This window comes from Dipteris shenzhenensis, chromosome 31, assembly GCF_047967505.1.
Source record: "Dipteris shenzhenensis isolate YYH24624 ecotype China chromosome 31, Dip_SZ_1.0, whole genome shotgun sequence".
Taxonomy (NCBI): domain Eukaryota; kingdom Viridiplantae; phylum Streptophyta; class Polypodiopsida; order Gleicheniales; family Dipteridaceae; genus Dipteris; species Dipteris shenzhenensis.
In genome coordinates this window covers 27,710,123-27,731,047 of record NC_141626.1, presented here as the reverse complement: position 1 = coordinate 27,731,047, position 20,925 = coordinate 27,710,123, and the positions used below count along the sequence as shown (strand labels likewise).

General features: G+C 45.6%; 1 protein-coding gene across 3 annotated transcripts in view; it reads right to left on the bottom strand.

Moving 5' to 3' along the window:
* Positions 1-2,656: 2,656 nt before the first annotated feature.
* Positions 2,657-20,925, bottom strand: part of LOC147881286 (small RNA 2'-O-methyltransferase-like) — a 38,255-nt gene continuing 19,986 nt past the window's right edge. For 2 of the 3 annotated variants that reach the window (XM_087370123.1, XM_087370124.1), the window contains exons 7-10: positions 4,339-4,490; positions 4,114-4,230; positions 3,845-3,976; positions 2,657-3,746 (exon numbers count right to left, since the gene is read on the bottom strand). In XM_087370123.1, coding sequence (XP_087226249.1) covers positions 2,940-3,746; positions 3,845-3,976; positions 4,114-4,230; positions 4,339-4,490 — 1,208 coding nt within the window. In that variant the 3' untranslated portion in view covers positions 2,657-2,939. Of the gene's footprint in view, positions 3,747-3,844; positions 3,977-4,108; positions 4,231-4,338; positions 4,491-20,925 lie in introns of all 3 variants that reach the window. The other variant, XR_015540486.1, reaches the window with a different exon arrangement.

Sequence of the window (20,925 nt, the reverse complement as noted above, 5' to 3'; positions counted from 1 at the left end):
ATCACAAGGAGAAGATTCATTTATGGTGTTGCTTGCACTTGTGGTTTCTTGGATATATTTGACTTTGAGGAACTTTTTTCTCCCTTAATTCTCTTGTAGTCCTCAATTCCTTCCCTTCTAGTGGTCTAGGGTTCTAGGCATGTGTAAGACTATTCCCTGGTGGAGTGTATTGCATGAGATTGATGAATAAGGCATCCTTTCACTCATGGCCCAATTATAAAGGGCTTATTTCATCTTTGACTCCAACTTATCACATGTTAGAGAAAAAAAGAAAGAAAGATGTAATAATGTCCACGGGAGGCCTCGCGGGCCTATGGGACAAAGTGCATAAAAAGAAGACTCATACAAGCCTCCATGGGCTAGAGCAAAGGACGCTAGGGCCCTTGCTGAGTACTAATTTATGTTGATGTAAATCAAAATCAAAACCAAATACAAACTGCAAACTTAAGCAATTTGAGAGCTGAGACTCAGAAATCGAAGGCCTGGTACAGTGGTGGCTCTCCAGTGAGCTGTGAACATATCTCAGATCTACGTCTGTTGAGTTGTCTCACATTGTGGCGGGAGATGCGATCTCCTCGATCTCTGAACCTGCTGAGCCATGTCTAGAGTGACTCCTCGTCTCTATCAGTCTCCCTTGAGGAAAGTTGTGATAGGTTGGACCACAATGGAGTTTGCTCTGGGCACTATCTGTCTCGTACAGAGTTTCTATGTCCCTCTCTTGATGGCACCATGTTGGCTCTCCCTGCTAATCCAGGCTTCCCTCATTTCATCTAGCTCCTCCTCCTCGACTCCGCTATGTCATGGAGCTTACTCAAATGTATAGAAGTCTATGATGCCTCGATGTGCTCGGTCAGTCTCTATATCTTATGGCCTAGTCGCCTCCTATTGCTCTATGATTTGTCATAGTAGTGTCTCCCCGTGTTGATGCATCTCCATTAGATAGAGCACAATGTAGACCTGGTTATGGAAGTGGATCAGTCATCGTGAGAGTGGACCGAAGCTACCCCCCTCTAGGTAGAGACAGGGTAGCATCCTCGGATCTCATAGTAGGCTAGGTAGGCACAAAGAAAATGCTCCTCTATCCCAACCACCCCCAATGTGCATAACATTTAAATCCGTTGCTATCTCTAGCCTCAATCTTCAACCGATGGGACGAAACCCGCATCTATCCAATGGCGATCCTTAGTGCATGTGAGACTCCTCTATCCTCGACATTGGGGTCTGATGATGATGAATCCCCCCTTCGATACTCTTAGGAAGTGGTCCCCCCCCTAAGTCAGAGAGAGAGAGAGAGAGAGAGAGAGAGAGAGAGAGAGAGAGAGAGAGAGAGAGCATTTTTATAGATGTTGCCCAATACGGGTTTCAACCTCAAATACAATATCAAGTAGCCACACCTTCTAGTTGATGTCAAGAGCTTCCAAGCACTTTCTGGAGATATAAGGTGTGGTGGCAACGTGCTACAATGCTGAGTACAATGCTCTAGGTCAGTTCAACTCTCCAAGGAATGTGGGATGTGGGGGCGAGGGAAGTTGGATCTCCCACATTTTTAGGCCATGGAGAGGCCTAAACAACCCCTATCTAAACCAATCAACAACCAATTAACCAACCACACGACCAACTTCACGTGACGAACAAGCCACATCATCGTGTAGTTGCCACATCACCACCTCAATCAATGTACCATGCCAACCTATGGATCTTGCCCTCTTAACAACTTGCTGCAGTAGTCATGATGTCACGTCATCAACTCCAACTACCACACAACCAACATAAACTTCACACCCGTGGACAACAAAGAATGCTCATCACCTAATCCATCGAGTTGCTAGGTATGGATTTTTTTGCATCCTAATTGATGTTCATGGCTTCATGTCATATGCAGGTATGAGTAACTATCTAGATCTAGGTGGATGTGTTGAGGGTGGAGCATTGATTCTCAAACAAAATGGCCATACCCATACCCTAATAGCTCCAATATTGGCTCCCAAAGCACAAATAAATTTCATGTTCAAGTCTAGTGACCACGTTTTGGAAGCAAAGGATAAGGTCAAAGAACAATGTCTTTTGGTGGACCTTAAAATGTAATTGCCAAAGAACAATGTCTTTTGCTGGATCTTAAAATGTAATTGCCAAGGAGTGGAGTAGAAGGATAAGGTCAAAGAACAATGTCTTTTGGTGGACCTAAAAATGCAATCGCCAAGGAGGTCATCAACTCTCACAAGCACGGGGATCAGCCTATACTGACATAGATGTCATGTAAATTATGATAAAACCTATTTTAAAAGGAACCATGTCCACGTCTCTCTCTTGCTTGGAAGACCTTCATCATATCAATGACTGGCAGAAAAATGCTTTAGATAAAGACTTTAATATATACATTGCAATAATTGATATATTCATGTTATATACATTGCAATAATTGATATATTCATGTTCCAAACTGTTCTTGTAAACTTCTTGTAGGTAGTCCAATGCGTGCATTATATGGATGCCTTCCCTTTAATCTCTTGACTTGACCTAAATATCCTCTCGTTGGCCCCACCCCACATCTGAACACAAAGTGAGAGTCACAAGCACAAGAGAAAACCACCACAATTGGTAGGAAAAAAATTTGATGAAAGTAAAGACAGTCCGGATAACTGACTGAATAAATTTGCAGCAAGCAAAATTGATTGTGTAAAAATATGAAAGTTAATCGATGATGGAAAAGACGAGCACACTAACAATCAGTCTTGGAATAGTTACATGTGGCCTTTATAAAGCTCGGAGTTGTACAACTTGAAGGGCAAATGATGTACACTTTCTCAATGTTACCAAAAATGCTCTCAAATTTCCTCCCCCAAAAAACTTCTTTGAACAGGTCTCCTATCAAAATTGCAAGCTGGACTTATTTGTAAAAATTGCCTCATTCCCACAAAGCTGTACATGCACAAGAAAGTTCAAGCCAAGTTCACCAGAATTCCATCCTTATCATATTTCCAGACCTCTCTATAATGAGAAGAAGAGAGACTTTTCTGTTTCCCTTCAACGTTACAAGCAGTTGTACATATGCTGTCTAATGAACCACCATCTGAATCTTCCATTTCAGGGATTGACTTCCTAACTTGGTCACGAGGCTTGCGTGTAAAAACGGCAATTTGTGACGCAAAGCCAGGATCTTCAACACAGCCACCTACACCTGTATATTCCACTGTGTATCCAAACTTCGATCCCAAATTATTAGCCCAGTCCATAAATTCTATTCTTGTCCATTCAAAACGATGATCATCGTTCCGGAGTTTGATAGATTGAGAAACCATGTCATCATCATATAGAGCAATGTTTCGAGACTCGACAGTTGGCACTACATTTCCTGGATCATGGAGCTGATTGACACTTCTTGCTCCATTTTCATGAAGACAATTCAAAGAAGAACGTTGAGGTCCATCCTCATCATCAAACAGACGTATATTTTGGGAGTCCTCCATCAGTAATGAATAGTCCAAATCAGAACATAAAGTAGGCCTATTTGTGTGGTTGACTCTATTGTCGTCATCAACAATATCCACAGCAAAAGCCTTTGAGGCTGCATCATCACGATCTCCCTTGCAATGCGCAAGATTCAATTTAGCATCAGCAGTCATTTTCTGGAGAATCACGTTGTACTCTATATTGGGAGTCGATAATATTAGCACTTGAGGTAAAAATGCCCCCAAGATAATCTCTCCTGCCTTGGATAAAGGCTCAGGATCCATATGCTCAACAACCTACAACATCAAAGAAAAAGAAAAACACACCAGTCACCTCCAACTTAAGCAATATCCTTGGCGTTTGCAGTAGAAATAGAGAAATTGCACACCACCACCTCTATGCAAGTTGCCACATCAAAACCACACAAGCGAGCGTCAAATTCTGCAAGAGATCCTTCATATAAGACAGCCCCCTTCAGCTTCCCACTATGTTGCTCTGCATGTGTCCCCAGCTTTGTGTTGAGAGACTGTATAAAAATAGCCACAAAATAGGTCCTTATATTCTTGAACAGCAATCTCTTGCACAGGCATCATTATACTCACATGGTATCAGCTTGAAAAAACACGACAAAACAAAAGCCCCAGGTAAAAGACTGTACCAAACCTTTGCAGCACGTATAAGACTCTTGAGTGAAATGTCCACCCCAGCTATATATTCCAAATCTGTAGAATGGTCGAGTATGGCATCCAGTAGACTTCCTGATCCACATCCAAGATCCACCTGCCCAGAAAGGAAATTATATCACAATCTTTGCAAGCTCAAGATATCATAAAGCAAAGGACTTTTCTCAGTATTTCAGCTATTTATAAGTTGCACAAGTAGAAATACCAGGGACTTCGCTTGGACCTCCTGTATCTTACGTATAGTGAACTCGTTTCTCTGCTTGGAAAGAGGAGGTGAAAATAATGCTGATTCCATCCTTTCTTCTGGAGGCTCAAGAGACCTCAAAACTTTCACATCATACCTTAATGAGGAATTTCCTGTTTAATCAATACAGCATGTTAATCTGCAACCTAGACCTGTGAACACACAGAGCCCACCGTCCCTCCCCCTTAAACAACTGAGCCTTCCCCCCCCCCCCCCGCATGTCTCTCTCTCTCTCTCTCTCACACACACACACCTACTCTCTCTCCCCCTTAAACTGATCCCCCCCCCCGGCCTCCCCACCCCCCTCCCGCTTGGAGTGCCACCACCATTGTGCGAATACACACAGAAGGAGATCCCATGGATACTGGAAACTGGCCAAGATTTATGGGTCCGTATAAAGAGAGAGATCATTTCCTACAAAGAGACACACGGGCAGTGAGCATTGGGACAGGCTGGTTTCCAGAGACAGCATTCCACTCTTGATCATATCTTTACTCTACAAGCAGTCATCAAGGAGATGAAAGCGAGATCCCCGAAAGTCTATACTTGCTTTGTAGACTTTTGCAAGGCCTTGGACACAGTCCCACGAGCTCGCATGATTAGGCGACTTCAGGAGATGCAGATTCCAAGAGTCATGATTTGGGGCGTGCTAAGTCTGTACGAGTCAGACAGATGGAGAGTGCGTGCCCCTAGAGGCCTGTCAGATAGGGTCAAGAGCACGATAGAAGTGAAGCAGGGATGCCCCCTCTCACCGACACTATTTGGGCTCTACATTAATGAGATAATGATTTTCTTTGACCGCCTAGGACGTGACGGATCGTTGCTAACCGATCTGATGATACAGATACTGTTGTATGCAGATGACATAGTCCTTCTATCCTCCTCAGCAACAGGCTTACAAAGACACCTAGATGCCCTAGAGGTTCTTTGTAGAGAGACAGAGACTTACAGTCCACCTTGGCAAAACCAAAGTTATGAATTTGAACACCTCACGGGGAGTACTTCACTGATATAGCTTCACTTATCGAGGGGAGCCAGTGGTGGAGATCGTACTGTCTTACACCTACCTAGGGACAGTCTTCACCATGACCCATGTAACTAAGGCATGACTTAACGAGGGCAGGGAGCTCTAGCTCAACTAGAGTGGCAGAGCTTTCAAGCAAATTTTGACAACCCCACGACGAAGGGATGGCTCTTCAACATACTGGTGAGGCTGAAAGCCATGTACGCAACACCCTCTGGGAGTGTGACCTGTCAGCGATTGAGTGGCGACGTTTCGAGAGGCTACAGGTTCATGATGATTCAGAGCAATCCCTCATTCCCCCACCAGGTCATACAAGCAGAGTTTGCCATGACACTACTTGAGATTGATGCCATCCTCCAGACGGTCACTTATCTTCATATGGTCTGGGCCTCACCTAGAGTCATCAATACGGCTAGCTAAGAGCGGGGTTCGCATGGCCTGGTGCGCACACATTTCCAGATGGTTTGACAGCCAGGGTATTCAGATAAATCGCCTTTCCCCCCTTTCGGTACAACTTGGATGCTCTTGATCCCTTGGTCCCATGGAACGAGATCGGGGGGGACCAAGAGCTCCCCATCAAGGCCTGATTCTTCCATGACCACTTCTTGAGAGTTGTGAATGATGGAGTGATTATCGCATCTTCCCTCAAGATTGCCATTGGACAATGCGGTCTCATCCCATCAGTTGAGGACTGAAACAGGGAGAGCCACAAGTACACCTAGAGAGCAATGGATTTGTAGATAATGCACTTTGGGGGAGAGAGAGAGAGACAAAGGAGCATTTCCTATGTCTTGCCCAGTTTACTATGAGGTCCAAGGACGGTATCATTGTCTCTTTCAAGAGGGATACGGTTTTGGGCCTCTATCTATCTATCTATCTCTCTCTCTCTCTCTCTCTATATATATATATATATATATATATATTGACTGATTCACTTCCAGGACCAAGTCATGCCACGACATAGAGAGACCTTATTGCATCAGATCAGAGAGCAGGAGGAGACAATATAGAAGGAGACAAGAGTGGATCGAGCTCAGCGATGCATCAGAGATTTCTACGCATTCAAGTCTGCCCTTGGACATGTGTCAATATCCCTAGGTGCCTAATGCATGTGCGTCCATTCTTTATTACTTATAAATTGGCAATTTATAAGTAATAAAGAATGGACGCACGTGCATTAGGCACCTAGGGTGTAAAGCACTATTTCTATTTCCCCTCTCTTGAAGATCACGGGAGTAGCACCATTCATCACCTCCCAACCAAATCTCGCTCAGGCTAACAAGCAGACAGAGATCTACATTCGATTTCTTTCACGTGAATCATCTTCTTCTCTTCTCTCACTAGCCTCAGCAAGCCCCAATTCCCTAGATAGATCTAGATGCCACATGTCATCACTATAGGGCCTTCCTAATGCAACATTTCACCCCTCTCTTGGGATGCATTAAATTCCTTGCCCCTAGGCACATCTTTGCACTAGGCCCTTGGTCTTAGATCTACCTAATCTGGTGCTATCAGCCCTCACCTAGGACCTTGACATTAAATCCCTTTACATGAAGCGCAAACACATATATTACAGAGATAGATCCTTTAAGGGAAATGTCGACTGATTCTTACAAGGTCATGCTACCTCGGCTAGAGCGTAACATTCCTTCCCTCTTCAGACATCAGCGTCCTCGATGATAAAATCTGGGAACACTCTCCGCAACTGATATACGGATTCCCATGTAGCTTCGGATAGAGGCTGACCATGCCATGCAACCAACACCGTGGGTATCTTCCGATTTCGTATTTGCATTGTCCCTCGGTCCAGGACTCTTGTTGGTTTGCGCCTTGCAATATCCTCTATCTCCTTTGAGAAGGTCCCGCAAGTTGCATCTGCATATGTTCCGCATTGGGACTCTCCTGCATTTCCACGTCGCATTCAGATATTATCATATTAGCCGTGCGACGGTCTTTGTTCAGTGGACAATCCTTCCACTGATGTCGCTGAAGGCAGCCGAAGCACAATCCTTCTTTTCCAGCTTTCTCTTTTTGTTCAGGGGTCAACGAGGACTTTGACCAAGCCTGGGCTGCCATTGGAGTTATTTTCCTTTTCACCCCAACGGTGGTACTTGTTTTTACTGGTCCCTCAACCGGCTTCACCTGCTTGGTTTGGCCACTTGGCTGCGAGACACTTGTCTTTGAAATCCATCTCCTCTGAACTCCCCCTTTTTTCGGGTACTCATACTGAGTCCCTGCCTGCACAAATCCACCAGATCTACCCCTGGCATCCTCATAGTTCAGGGCTACTGCAATAGATTCATCTTATGTAGTCACATATTTAGCCCGAACTTCCATTTTGATTTTGTCGTTCAGTCCATAGATATAGTCTTTTAACTGAACCGACATAGGGAGAGGGTCTGTTATTTTCATGACACATTCCCTGAATTTGTCAGTGTACTCTGCCACCGACAGACTCCTCTGACGAAGATTTCTATAAGCATCCCAAGCTCGGGACTCTTCATCAGGTGGGAGAAAGTGTTTCTTAAATTCAGCTTTAAACCCTTCCCAGGTGGTAGGAGCAACTTGATCCTTCTGTTGCTTTATCCACCATCTATCCGCTTCCTCAATAAACAGGTGTGTGGCCTCACGGATTTTCTTTAGATCAGATCTAATTTCACAAATGGCGAAGGCTTCTTCCCACTTGTGTAACCAAACCTCGATCACATCAGAGCTGCGCTCGGTCATCTGACCAGCGTATTTCTCCGGTCTATAATTAGCAATATTAGGCACTTTGACCCTTGCGCGCTCTAATGAATGTATATTGGGCTCTGGCTCTGCTGGAGCTTTGCCCTTATCAATTCTAGACAGTCTAGCCGACAAGGCTTGTACCATCTCCCTAATCTCATTTTGACCAGCATTCACTTGAAGCTGCTGGTTCATAAGCTGCTGTAAAGCATCTTCTAATATCGAAATCCTACCGATCAAAGTAGGTGCTGCATGATGTGACATCTGTTGTGTAGACTGCACTCTAGACTCACTAGGATTCACCCTAGAATTATGCCCTTCTGCCTCCATAGTTTCACAATGGAAGATGGTTTTTTTTTTTTTTTCAGTCTTTTCTAGAACCCAAATAACAAATATATATATACCCTTCTTTTCTGTTCTGCTTTCCTGGTTTTTTTTTTTTCTTTCTCCTGCGTCCTTAACTCTCAGTTATAAAACACTCTGAACGTCCCTTTTTTTGCGGTGCAGAAATAACAGGACCATATGAAAAAAAACTGTATGGAAAGAAAGGGCTCCCTGATTTCTCCTCAATGGCTGCCTTTGGTCTCCTGCTGCTGTGGAAGCATTATAACGGAGTACATAATCATGCATAAACTTCTTATGTCGATCATATGCATTGAGTCCCATCAAATGACTCGCATAATGCCGTTTCCGTTCTTCTTGATCAAGCACCTCACGAGATAGAATATGCGCTGATTAGAGGAGGTCTCGCAATCGTTCGACGGATCACGCTCCTACAGCAAAGGTGCGCTGATCCTACGCCTACGCAAACGAATGTCCACGTCACCTCTGCGCTCCACCTGCTACCAACCGCTGCCTTACGTGACCCCAAAGTCCAGCCACGAAACAAAAGCTCCGTGCGTCGTAGCTAACGTCCAGATTCGTCAAAGGCCAATTATCTGTCAGTTCGTCGATTTGGCGCTGAGGTCATTCGACGACCCCGCTCCCCTCTCCGTCATAGCCTCACGGGCTTCCTATCGATTTGGTCAATCACCGAGTATCGTTGTCGAAGGATCACCTAGGAACCTTCCGCTCCAATCCAGCCACGGACAGTCAACACCAAATAGAATTGCCCGTCCACCTGGTCCCTTCACGCACAGCCTCTGTCACTTGTCCCTTGCTCTCTCAACAAGCTGTCCGTCACAACCCAACGAGCTCTACCCTTACCTTACGCTCTGATACCAAAATGTAAAGCACTATTTCTATTTCCCCTCTCTTGAAGATCACGGGAGTAGCACCATTCATCACCTCCCAGCCAAATCTCGCTCAGGCTAACAAGCAGACAGAGATCTACATTCGATTTCTTTCACGTGAATCATCTTCTTCTCTTCTCTCACTAGCCTCAGCAAGCCCCAATTCCCTAGATAGATCTAGATGCCACATGTCATCACTATAGGGCCTTCCTAATGCAACATTTCACCCCTCTCTTGGGATGCATTAAATTCCTTGCCCCTAGGCACATCTTTGCACTAGGCCCTCGGTCTTAGATCTACCTAGTCTGGTGCTATCAGCCCTCACCTAGGACCTTGACATTAAATCCCTCCCGATCATTTACATGAAGCGCAAAGACATATATTACAGAGATAGATCCTTTAAGGGAAATGTCGACTGATTCTTCCGAGGTCATGCTACCTCGGCTAGAGCGTAACATAGGGATATTGACACATGTCCAGGGGCAGACTTGAATGCGTAGAAATCTCTGATGCATCGATGAGCTCCATCCACTCTTGTGGTCTCCTCCTGCTCTCTGATCCACTCTTGTCTCCATTCGTATTGTCTCCTCCTGCTCAAAATAACTCGCGGTAGATCTAGAAGCTGGCCTCTCCAGCCGCTGTCAGTAGTTCCCTAAATAAGAATCCACATGATGCTTAGACACCCAAAATCACTACTAGTAGTTCCCTAAATACGAGCTCACATGATGCTTAGACACTCAAAACCAAAGCCCCTACTAGTAGTTCCCTACATAAGAGCTCATGACGTTTAGAAAACAAAAGGAACAAGTGTCAAATTCACCTCTCAACCATGGATCCAGAAAACGTTGAGTCACTCTTCAGTTGAAGTTTAGGGATATCCCAAGCTAGAGCATCCAATAGGATGCCATGGCATACCCTTCCACCATCACACCTAGAGGGTGTCGTGTTGACGTCTAGCTGAACGGGCTAACACTGAGGAGTCCAAGCACTACACTGATCCATAGCCCAATATGAACTTATATAGCATCAATCCCTGCGGCAATATTTAGCAAGGCTTTAGTAACTATCCTAAATCTCCCCTTAAATTCTAGCTAACCAAACCTTAGCCTCAAGGATTATTCAATTTGGCAATAGGCTAATAAGTAACAAAGGTTGGCTACAAGAGAACTAGGGTTAGCAAGGAACCTAATAGGAGAACATCAATCTCAGGCTCCTAGTTAACTTTAGGTTCTTGGAGATATTATGGCTATTCCCACCTACTGCACTTCACAAGGGATTTGGATTCTTTGTTACTTTTGGTACTAGGAGGGAGAAGCACCTATGCTCTCCCCTAGTTCTTTGACCACATTATGTAATTTTTTGTCTCATATTCCATTTTGGTCTCTAGTATTAGATAATGGATGTGCTTACAAGCTCACATCCTCTAATCCTTTCTTCACCAACAAAAGGCACATTCTATTAATGCTTAGAAGAAGATACAAGAAACCAGCTATCCGCATGAGGTGTGTTGGAAAGGTCACCTCCCCATCTGTAAGCCCCCATATGAGGAGAGCATGGGGGGGGTGGACCTAGGTCCTGAGGGATGGCCACATGAGCAGCAAGATGGCTGCCATGGGGGCAGAGATCAGAGAGAAAAAGGAAAGTACCTGGACACATCAAAGTGGCTGCAACACATGGCATCAAGACCAAGGCAGATGGCGATGTATACATGGCATAAATCTGGCCTGGAAGAGACAAATCTGGAGCAGCACAAGATGGCAGGGTATCCCGGGGTGCAGGCGCCTACATGGTGAGCTATCTGGTGAGGTGTGTGGGTAGGCACATGGCCTGCAACATGCCCTAAAGATGGCGCAGGAATATGGCGGGACAGAGCAGCAAACAGGTCGGTCAACAGTAGAGCTGGTTGGGGCTAGTTGAGCCAGCCAACCAGGCCTTGGTTAGGCTGGTCAAGAGGGCTGGGTCCCTGCCTAGAACAAAGGCTGCAAAGGGCCTAGTAAAGACCCTTATATAGGGCCCTGGTTGGGCTGGTAGGGGCAGCCAACCAGGTCAGTTTTCAGCCAGACTGAGTCCTCCAAAATAGGGCTGACCAGTCGGCTATTTTGACCAGGCCTTGGGCGTATAAAAGGAGAGGCCCTGGATTCATTCAACATTCAGCAAGAGTAGGAGCAGACAGGAGCAGCCAGAAGCCACTCCCTTGGGCCTCACACTGGGGGTGAAGGAGAGTGGAAGGTGGGCTGCAGACTGAGTTCCCTAGAGGCTGGACCTTGGCTGTCTTCTAGGGCAGCGAGGTGTTGTGATCATCAGCCTCTGGAGCAGCAAACCAACAGCAGAGAGGAGCAGCAGTTAGGGCTTTCTTGGGCCTACTCTCAGGAGGTGAAGGAGGCCTACACAGAACTGCAGACTGAGCGAGTGAGTGCTGCCTACCTAGGCTGATCTACAAGCAGTCAGGTAGAGAGAACCACTCTGGACAGAGTCTACATACGCTTGAGGTGGAGCATGCGGGCTCATAGAGCTAGAAGTGCTTGACATCTAGTAGGGGAACCTTTTGATATTGTATCCTGTCCTACTTTGTGGACGGACGGAAATATAAAGAGTTGCTTCTATATTTGTTTCTGAGCATTGTCTATTTACTGGCTTGCACATCTATGCACATAAGAAGTTTGTGATTCCACACCGCACACGCACACTGTGTGAGCTCCTAGGCATTACTATCAGTCTTCCGCTCTGCGTACCCTCTGTTGGGTCATTTCTAACAAGGTGCAATTAAGAAGAAAAGCCTGGCAGCTTCATTGCAGCCTACTCCTCCAAGTCCTCCTATTGTAACCCATGAATAGGTGCAAACAACCAGTGCAGAGAACTATACAACCAACAAATCCCTCAATTTGTGAGAATGTAAAAGATGTCTGTAGGCCCAACCCTACAAAAGGACTGATGCTGCTTGGTGCTCTTCTGAGAGCCCTCTCTATCTTGCTCCCAAATCGAGCACAAAGTGCATATGATATCCATCCGAATGTTGACAAGAGTGGCAATAGGTCGGATCTGTTGCCCCTTATCAATAGGATGCATCATGCTGCCTAAATGTTCTAGGCTATAATGCTGGCCAGAATCTCCCCTCTTAACAATTCAAGGGTCCTTGCCTAGAAGGAGGGGTGGCCTCGTGGACTTCTTGGGGTGTGATGGTCTAGTCACTTACATCTCTACGTGAAAGGTGTGCCCCAGCCTGATAACCATCATCCACGTAAGCACACAGCTGATATGCCTCACCCGTGAGGCATCTTAAGCAAGCATTGCCCAATCCATGCGTTAAAGGAAAACTCCTAAGCAGTCACCAACACGAGCCCCAAATTCAAAGCATAAAAAGAAGCCTTTTCAACAACCCCTTGTCCACTAAGGTGCAAGGCAGGCCATGACAAAAATGACTTCAAAAAACCATTTAGAAGGCTTTGACTGAATTCCATCCACAATACACGAAGAAGCAACAAAATTTTGCATTTTCATCTGCAATCACTCTGATCTTTACCACCAAAATAAAAAATTGTGCTCTTCTATATCTAGGGGAGCATATTTTTCAGCCTGCAGGTTTGAAGATGTGAAGCACTAAAGTGGTGGAATGATAAAGGCCATGGAAGATGATTTCAAGAGCTTGCCAATTTCGGGTTCTTCCTGAAACCCAGTGCAGCCTTGAAGAAGAGCCTACAAGAGCTAAAAACCAGCCATGGGCAAGTTATGGAAGAATCCTAAAAGATCGAGGACAAAATTGAGGCCAAGATGAAGGCCCCTGCCAAGGATGCTCAATCATCGTTTAAGTAGTAAAGGAATACCTGCCTCAAAAGGCCAAAAAACCTTCGAGGGGGAGAGCAAAAGGAAAACCGAAGCTCCAAGAAACTTTCGAGGAGGAGAGCAGAAGGAAAACCAAAGATCTCAACCGAAAAATGATGAGGGATGCAATGGGCACCTTAGAGAGCTAAAAAATGTAATCACAAGAAGTTAGAGAATAGGGGTAGGTAGCATGTGAGACCAATAATGCTTTACGGTTTGTTTTGTACATAAACGAGACTCTATTATCCTCACCAAGTAGCTTCGCTGGAACTTTGTAAAGAACAATTTAATTGTTTACATCGAGGCCAAAGAGAGAATCATAACTATCCAGAAATCGCATGCGAATAGGGGGTAGTAGGTCCAAAAGGGATAGCAATTCTATTTTACTTGCATCTCCAGTCTTAGGTCAATGTCACAAGGATGAATGAGAATGCCCAATACGTGTAGATTTGACTAGAAGACCCACAGCATGAATGTATACGTCACAATGTGCTACTTTCGCTGATGGCCTTCAACTCTAGACCACAGTCTTACCTTATAAGTCTCACAACTTCAAGCCCCAAGTATCACACATGGGCAGTCATGGCTTAGCATTAGTGTCACAAGCACAGTGCACACACACAAGGATGATCCAAGGATAAAACAAGGGTGCCCCCTATACCCTCTTTGGAGAAAAACAAGGGTGCCTCCTATAGGATTTGCATTGATGAGCTAGCCTTTGTTGTGGATAGCTTAAATGTACAAGGATAGACACTATCATAGACCCTGACCCTCATCCCCATCATAGTTGCCAGCCAAAATGAAAACGGGAGAAACACTGGAAACGGAGTTTCCAGCCCGCACCGAAACAACGAAGCGAGAAACGGGAATATAGTACAAATTTTCAATTACGATTATAGTGCTTAGAGTGACAAATTATGCTGCAAAGTGAGAGATTGAGAGGGTAGAGGAGAACTCAAGGAGGGAGTAGGAGGAGTAGGAGGAGGAGGAGAGTGGAGAGGGTAGAGGAGAGGAGGAGAGTGGAGGGTAGAGGAGAGTGGAGGGTAGAGGAGAGTGTAGGGTAGAGGAGAGTAGGAGAGTGGAGGGTAGAGGCAGCATGTGGCGAAAACAGGCACAGCACGGGCAGCAGGCCTGAGGGGCTGAAAAAACCCTAATTAGGGTATGAAAAAAAAAGCAAGGAGGCAAAAACGGCATTTCGGCCATTTACATTTCTTCTATGTTTTCGTTTTCGTTTCGCCTCGGCATCAACTTGAACAGAATCCATATTGTGATCTTTAAAAACAATGAATCTCAGCTTCACTGCAAGTTAATCACCCTTAAAGGTGAGTCGATTGGGATAGTAAGTTCGTATGGATTTTCACACGGCACAATTTCAACAATGAAACTAGCAACAAAGGCACACTTGACTAGAGGGAATGCAACACTAGCAACAATGTAGAGTTTCCAAACACACTTTCACCACAATAACACAAAATCTCTACTGTTTAAAGCTCTATTCCTACTAGCATCCCTCCAGAAGATAACATTTTGGTGGTAGAGTTGAAAGAGGATGAGTGGAAAAACGTTGAGAGGTTACAAGTCATGTTGCTCCTGGGAGAAGAGGTGTAGTCCACACAACATCGATTTGTAGCAAAACCTCTACACCCAAATGCCTTGTTTTCGATCATCACATACCTCAAGTGAGCTAGCCACTATGGATGCAAACAAACAGAGGCTATCAAGGAGGGCTCCTTAAACATCTATGCATCTTGCAACCGAGGGAAGCAGTGTTAGTACGCACAGGTCACCAAATGGTTCCACTCACATTGCATATATCTAGATGAATCCAGGAACATGCCTAAACTCATCCTCTAAAAACACAACGCATAGTGCAGTTTCAATCTCATGATAGTCACTCATAAGGTTGAGAACCATAAACTCCATCACGCATAGCATGGACTAGCTACTACGACATCCCCACTGACGTCATCAACGCCTAGTGGGTATAGACCATAGCATAAATGTACGCTCTCACACACATACAAATCCACACATCTACACATACTTGAGCATACATTTGTACAAAGGTCTTCGTATTGAGTTTCTATTGGCACTCCAGAGGTGAAGGCAAACTCAGCCGTGACAAAGGCTAGCACTAAAGGAGAATGCTAATAAAAAAATAGTCTACGTTCTCTTCATCAAGCTACAACTTCTTGTGAAGACTATACGATTGCATTTTAGTTTCCCTCAAACGAGCATCCAAGCAAAAAAATGCTTAGACCATCTAGCTAATAAGGGCCCAGCACCACTCACATGGCATGTCTATCAATCATCTACCTCCATATTGATACTCCTTGGATGCACCCTCCTTACACTAGACACAACAATAGATTTGTCAATTCAATGGAGACAACTTATGGTAGGTACGTGCCACCAAGATGGCTTTCTACAAAGAGCATTTCCTCCATCCAACCAAGGATGGCATCATTCTAGCATTGATTACCCTAACCAACGATGTGCGACACTCTATTCCAGGCTCATGAGGCCCCATGTTGGACATTGCCCCCAACATGAGGAGATTCCAAACAGCTTTACGATAGGAGGGCTCATATTGACTAGGGTTTATTGGGCTTGAGACAACAAGCCTACCCTCTAGAGGCATCAAGTCAACATAAGAATTGGATAGTTGCCCAGGCGGCGCAGCAAGATCTCACCCCATCCAAGGCACCTCCCACTATCGCATTGCAACATTAGGCAGCTTTACAACGCCCACAAGTGCATCCTACAGTGAAGAACAAGAGGTGATAGTAGCAAATTTCGAATATGTTCCAGCAACACCATGACTCCCCATTGCACCTAGGTAGGGCCTACATGCCGCTCAGATTACTCATGGATCACAAGACAAGAATACCTCCTCATGCAAGCATTGCATGTATTTCTTTTCTTAGTTTCAGTGTCAGCTTCAACATTAGACTCTCAAAAGTGTGCTAGACCCCTCTATGTCCCCTACCAAGGGTGTTTTTCCACATCTCTCTCTCTCTCTCTCTCTCTCTCATGCATTGCATGTATTCCTATTCTTAGTTTCAGTGTCAGCTTCAACATTAGACTCTCAAAAGTGTGCTAGGCCCCTCTATGTCCCCTACTAAGGGTTGATGCCATTTTTCAGACAGTGACCTTCCTCCATAGAGTTTGGGACTTACCTCGCGAGAGACTTCCGAGGCTCGCACCAGAGTCCTCCATACCACTATCTGAGAGTGGGGCAGGTACAGCATGGTTTGCACGCGTCAAAGCATTCAGATGGATCAGCTTCCCCCGTTTCAGTATAGCATGGATGCACCGCCCGAGTCGATCCCACAAGATGAGATTAACCGCATCATACAGTTAGATCTCCTCCAGCTCCACACATCTCGCACTTTGGGGGGGGACAAGGAGTTCCCCACCAAGATCCAGCTCTATTATGATCACTTTCTGAGAGTATCGGAAGATGGGCTCATCATCAGACCTCAGTATCTCCACGACACAGAAGTCTCACACGCACTGAGGATTGCCATCGGACAGATGTGGGTCTCATCCCATCAGCTGAGGATCGAGACAGGGAGAGTTGCACGCATACCCAGAGAGCAGCGGACTTGCAGGTTGTGCACGATGGGGACGGTTGAGATAGAGGAGCACTTTCTATGTGTCTGCCCAGCCTACTATGAGATCCGAGGGCGCTACCACTGCCTTTTTCAAGAGGGGTATGGCTTTGGCCCACTCTCACGACTGATCCACTTCTAGGACTAGGTCTGTATTGGGCTCTACTTGATGGAGATGCGATGACATAGAGAGATACTACTACGACATATCACAGAGCAGGAGGATGGGACCACTGCATCACACGTTACCGAGGTAGACCGAGCGCAGAGATAGGTCACGGATTTCTATCCATTTGACTCAGCCCCAGGGCACTCTGAGATAGAGGAGTGTTGAAAATGGGGAGAGGGTGAGAGACACTCAATCACAGGTTAGAGACAAGAGCTGAGGCACGAACTGATGTTGATAGATTGTGTAATCATAGCAAGTACATGGCCTCATTTATAGGTTGGGCAAGCCTTATCTTCCCACACTGACACCTCATAGATGAGGTCACACACAAGAGAATCTAGATCCTATAATCTAGGGGAGGAATCACACCTACCACATGAGGTGGCACAAGTGGCCTCAAGACTCTTCACACTCACACAACTGTAGGACACTCCTAGGACTCTAGGACCACACACACTAGGACTTCGATAGTTCCAACAAACCCCCCTTCGGAGCTAGGGTGAGAAACTATGACATCATCATACTGTGCATCCTAGGCAATCTCAGAGGCTAACAGCTGAGCATAATTCAGAGGTTGAACCAAGCACTCTCATGGCTTAGGTGTCAACGTGATCAGAGACTCAAATCTGAGCATGGATGCATGACCAACTCATAGGTCTAGGGAGTATACCAACATCCTGGAACTCGGCCAGGCCTGATAAAGGAAAGACATAACAACCCCCCTGTCTCCTAACTAGGTACATGGAAATAAGTGGAGCCTTTTGTAGGACAAGGCACACAAAATGACAAATTATTACATCATTTTAGGGGGACTACCCAAGGCAGAGTACCTAACACACATGACTCTAGAAAGCCCACTCTTCATCTATCACCTCATGGAGGGATAGACCAGAAACAGCAACAGTGCAGGCTTGTTCCTCAGGTCCAGAAGGTGTAGCTTCATCGTCTTCGTCCTCGCTCTGCTCCGCAACCAGATTGGCATGTTCTTTGGCTTGTACCTTTGCCATCTTCTTGAAGCAACGATCCTCTGGATGGCCAAGCTTTTGACGGTAATTACATTTAAGAGGTTTTCCTTTCTTCTTGGGCTTATTCTTGAGAAAGAATGCTTTGCCAGATTCAAAGGAAGATTCTGCTTTCTCTGTAAGCCTACGGTCCTCATCAATGAGATGAGCTACCATATCCTTAAAGCTCATATTGCGGCTGACTCTTAGGACAGCAAGAATCTCATTGTACTTGGAAATGTCTTCAATACTTGAGAGAAGTACATCAACTTGATCATCATCTTCAACAATGGCTCGGATGGCAGATAATTGTTGGAGAATTGACCCAAGATTGCTCAAGTGTTCATTGAGGGTTTCAGTTTCCTTCATCTTGAGCTTGAAGAGTTTTTGTTTGAGAAAGACTTTGGAATTATTGATCTTATTTCCAAACAAATTCTCTAATTTTTCCCAATGTCATTTGCAGTCTTATCAAAATCCACATGGTGGATAAGGTTGTCAGCTAAAGCTACGCCAATGATAGCCATTGCTTTATCATTTTGGTTCTCCCACCAACTGATTCTAGCATCATCACTTTGGGGTTTTGGCTCCTTGCCATTGGTGATATTCCATATGCCTTCTCGCATAAGAAGAAGCTGGAGTTTCGTCTGCCAAGTTGGGAAATTGCTCCCTGAGAATTTCTCGATGAACGAGGAGTTTTTTATGCTATCCATTGGTGGGAAGGTCTTAGCTGTTATTACAGCCAGTGTCTAAATCCCTTACAATGTTTACTCAAATTTTGCAAAAAAAGCCCCAAATTTTACATGCCTGAGGCTTCAATTCTGGGTAAGGAAGTAAAATCAATATATGTTTGCGAACAAATAGATAGTACAAACAGAAAAGCCCCAATTTGTTGCAGAATAGTACCGGTTGTAGCAAGATCTAGACCACAAGAGTGAACCCACGAACTATGAGAGCAAATCGTGGGCATGAAGCTGGAGCAGACATTTGATCACGAACAACAGCAGCAGTAAGACGGCCTGACTTCAACTCGAGCAGTCAGGGCATTGGGGCAGAATACTGCTGCTGGAGATTGCACAGATTAGGGGCGGAAGGAGGAGAGCTGAGAGGCGGCAGCAGCAATGGGCAGAACTGAAGCGACCATCAGGAATCTTGGGATAGAGACTGCGGGCAGAACTGGAACGGCCTGCTGGACAGCAACGTGGAGACGGCGACGTGCGAGTCAATGGCCATGGCCAGCTTCATGCTTGCCGTGTGACTTTTTGTCGCTTATCCAAGACACGTCTCCGGATCTATGCACCTTTCTCTTACAGCTTGACGAGCGGTGGACAAGGCTTTACGCAATAGGCCATGCATTCATTGTTGTCGACTACCTCTCTAGCAGTCGATGTCTGAAGTAGTTCGCCTCTGTAGGTGCTGGCAACAATGGTGACATCAGGATTAGAAGCTCATGTAGGGCGTGGCAGAGACATACGGCAATGTTATCGCAGAGACATGGCAGGAAAATCGTGTAGCATGATGGGCAGAACTAGAAGAATAGCTGGGTGATCTTCACAGAGTAGTGCGCTGTCACGGGGGCGTGAAATTCTAAGTACTTTAATGTACTACAAGACCATGACAACTTTGGTTTTAAAAGTCTAAGCGTGGGCTTAATAATGTGCAATTAAACGCGGCATGGTGCCTAGCACATAAGCGTAATTAATCCCTAGGCCCAAAGGCATTCCAAGGAATTAAAAGAGTGGTTGTTGGGAAATGATGATGTGGCATTTTTAATGGGCCCCCTACAGGGCCATGTACCTTCAGTGGCCCCCCTAGAGTTCCAGGTGGCTCTAGTGCCTTCTACATGCTCCTTTGCCATTCCTGGACCTTCCTGGGCCTTCTAAACTTCACATGTGTGGTTTTCTCTCTCATCTTCTCCCTTTGTTGAGATTTTGGACTGGTTTTTCAGCCTCCTTCAGCTGAATTCCGTTTTTCTTCATAACTCCTCACCCGTTTGGATTCCTCGACTTCCGTTTGGCCCGATGGCTTCCCCTCTGCCTCCCCTTCGTAGTGATATGCTTTTCCCTCCGTGTGTTTGGTAGAACGGGTAGAGCTGAGCACTTCTTTTGCTGGTCGAATTTGCAAAAGTGGCTTTTTCTGGACCTTTTTGCTTCTACCGCCTCCTGGGCCTCTCCTCTTGCAAAGCTACAGCTTTCTGTTGAATTTCGAGTAGTCCCACGCGCTGGTTGACTGGTTTTTCTCAGTTTTGGAGGACTTTCCGGCGATGAAACTTCTCCAAAACCTTCTCAATGCATTCCTCTCTGAAGCACGCTTCTTTTGAGCCCAAGAACTCCCACTTCTTCGCGATAGAAGTGCTTCTTTTCGCATTTTTCAGTGGAATTCTTGCTGGTCGGCTCTTATAAATGCTCTTTCTTCGTGCCTTTGCACTCCTCTTTGGCTGAGAATGCAATTGGGCATTGGCTACTATGTCCTCTTGGCGATTGAGGACTTGGTTCGAGTCTTCAGGGCTTGGTGAGTTGTGATTTTGCTACTGCAATTTCTTTTTGCCATAAGCTATTGGTTGGCCTCGTGTGCCGCCTCTTTCTTGGCTCACAGGTGCCCAGGCAGTGCTACATGAGTCATTCTTTGGTTGGGTACTTTGCTGATTTTATTTTGGAGCTTTGAAAAGCTTTGTGAATGCCATCTGGAAACCACTCAAAGAGAGTGCAACTGGGGTGCAGTGTGATTGCATCTGGACAGCCAATGGAATTGCACTCAGAAAACAGAATGCCTTTGGGTTGAGCCTACGGGTTAAGTGCACTTATGTGATGGTGTTATATGCTTGAAAGCCTTGCGAAGGCTTAGTGAATTGGGGCTGCGTGCTCAGTTGCAGGGAAGGTCTCCCAGATGCAACTTGTAATCATTTCACTGTGAAATATAAAGAAATACCGAAAGGGGCGCCACGGTGTTTGGGGCCAATCGGGTG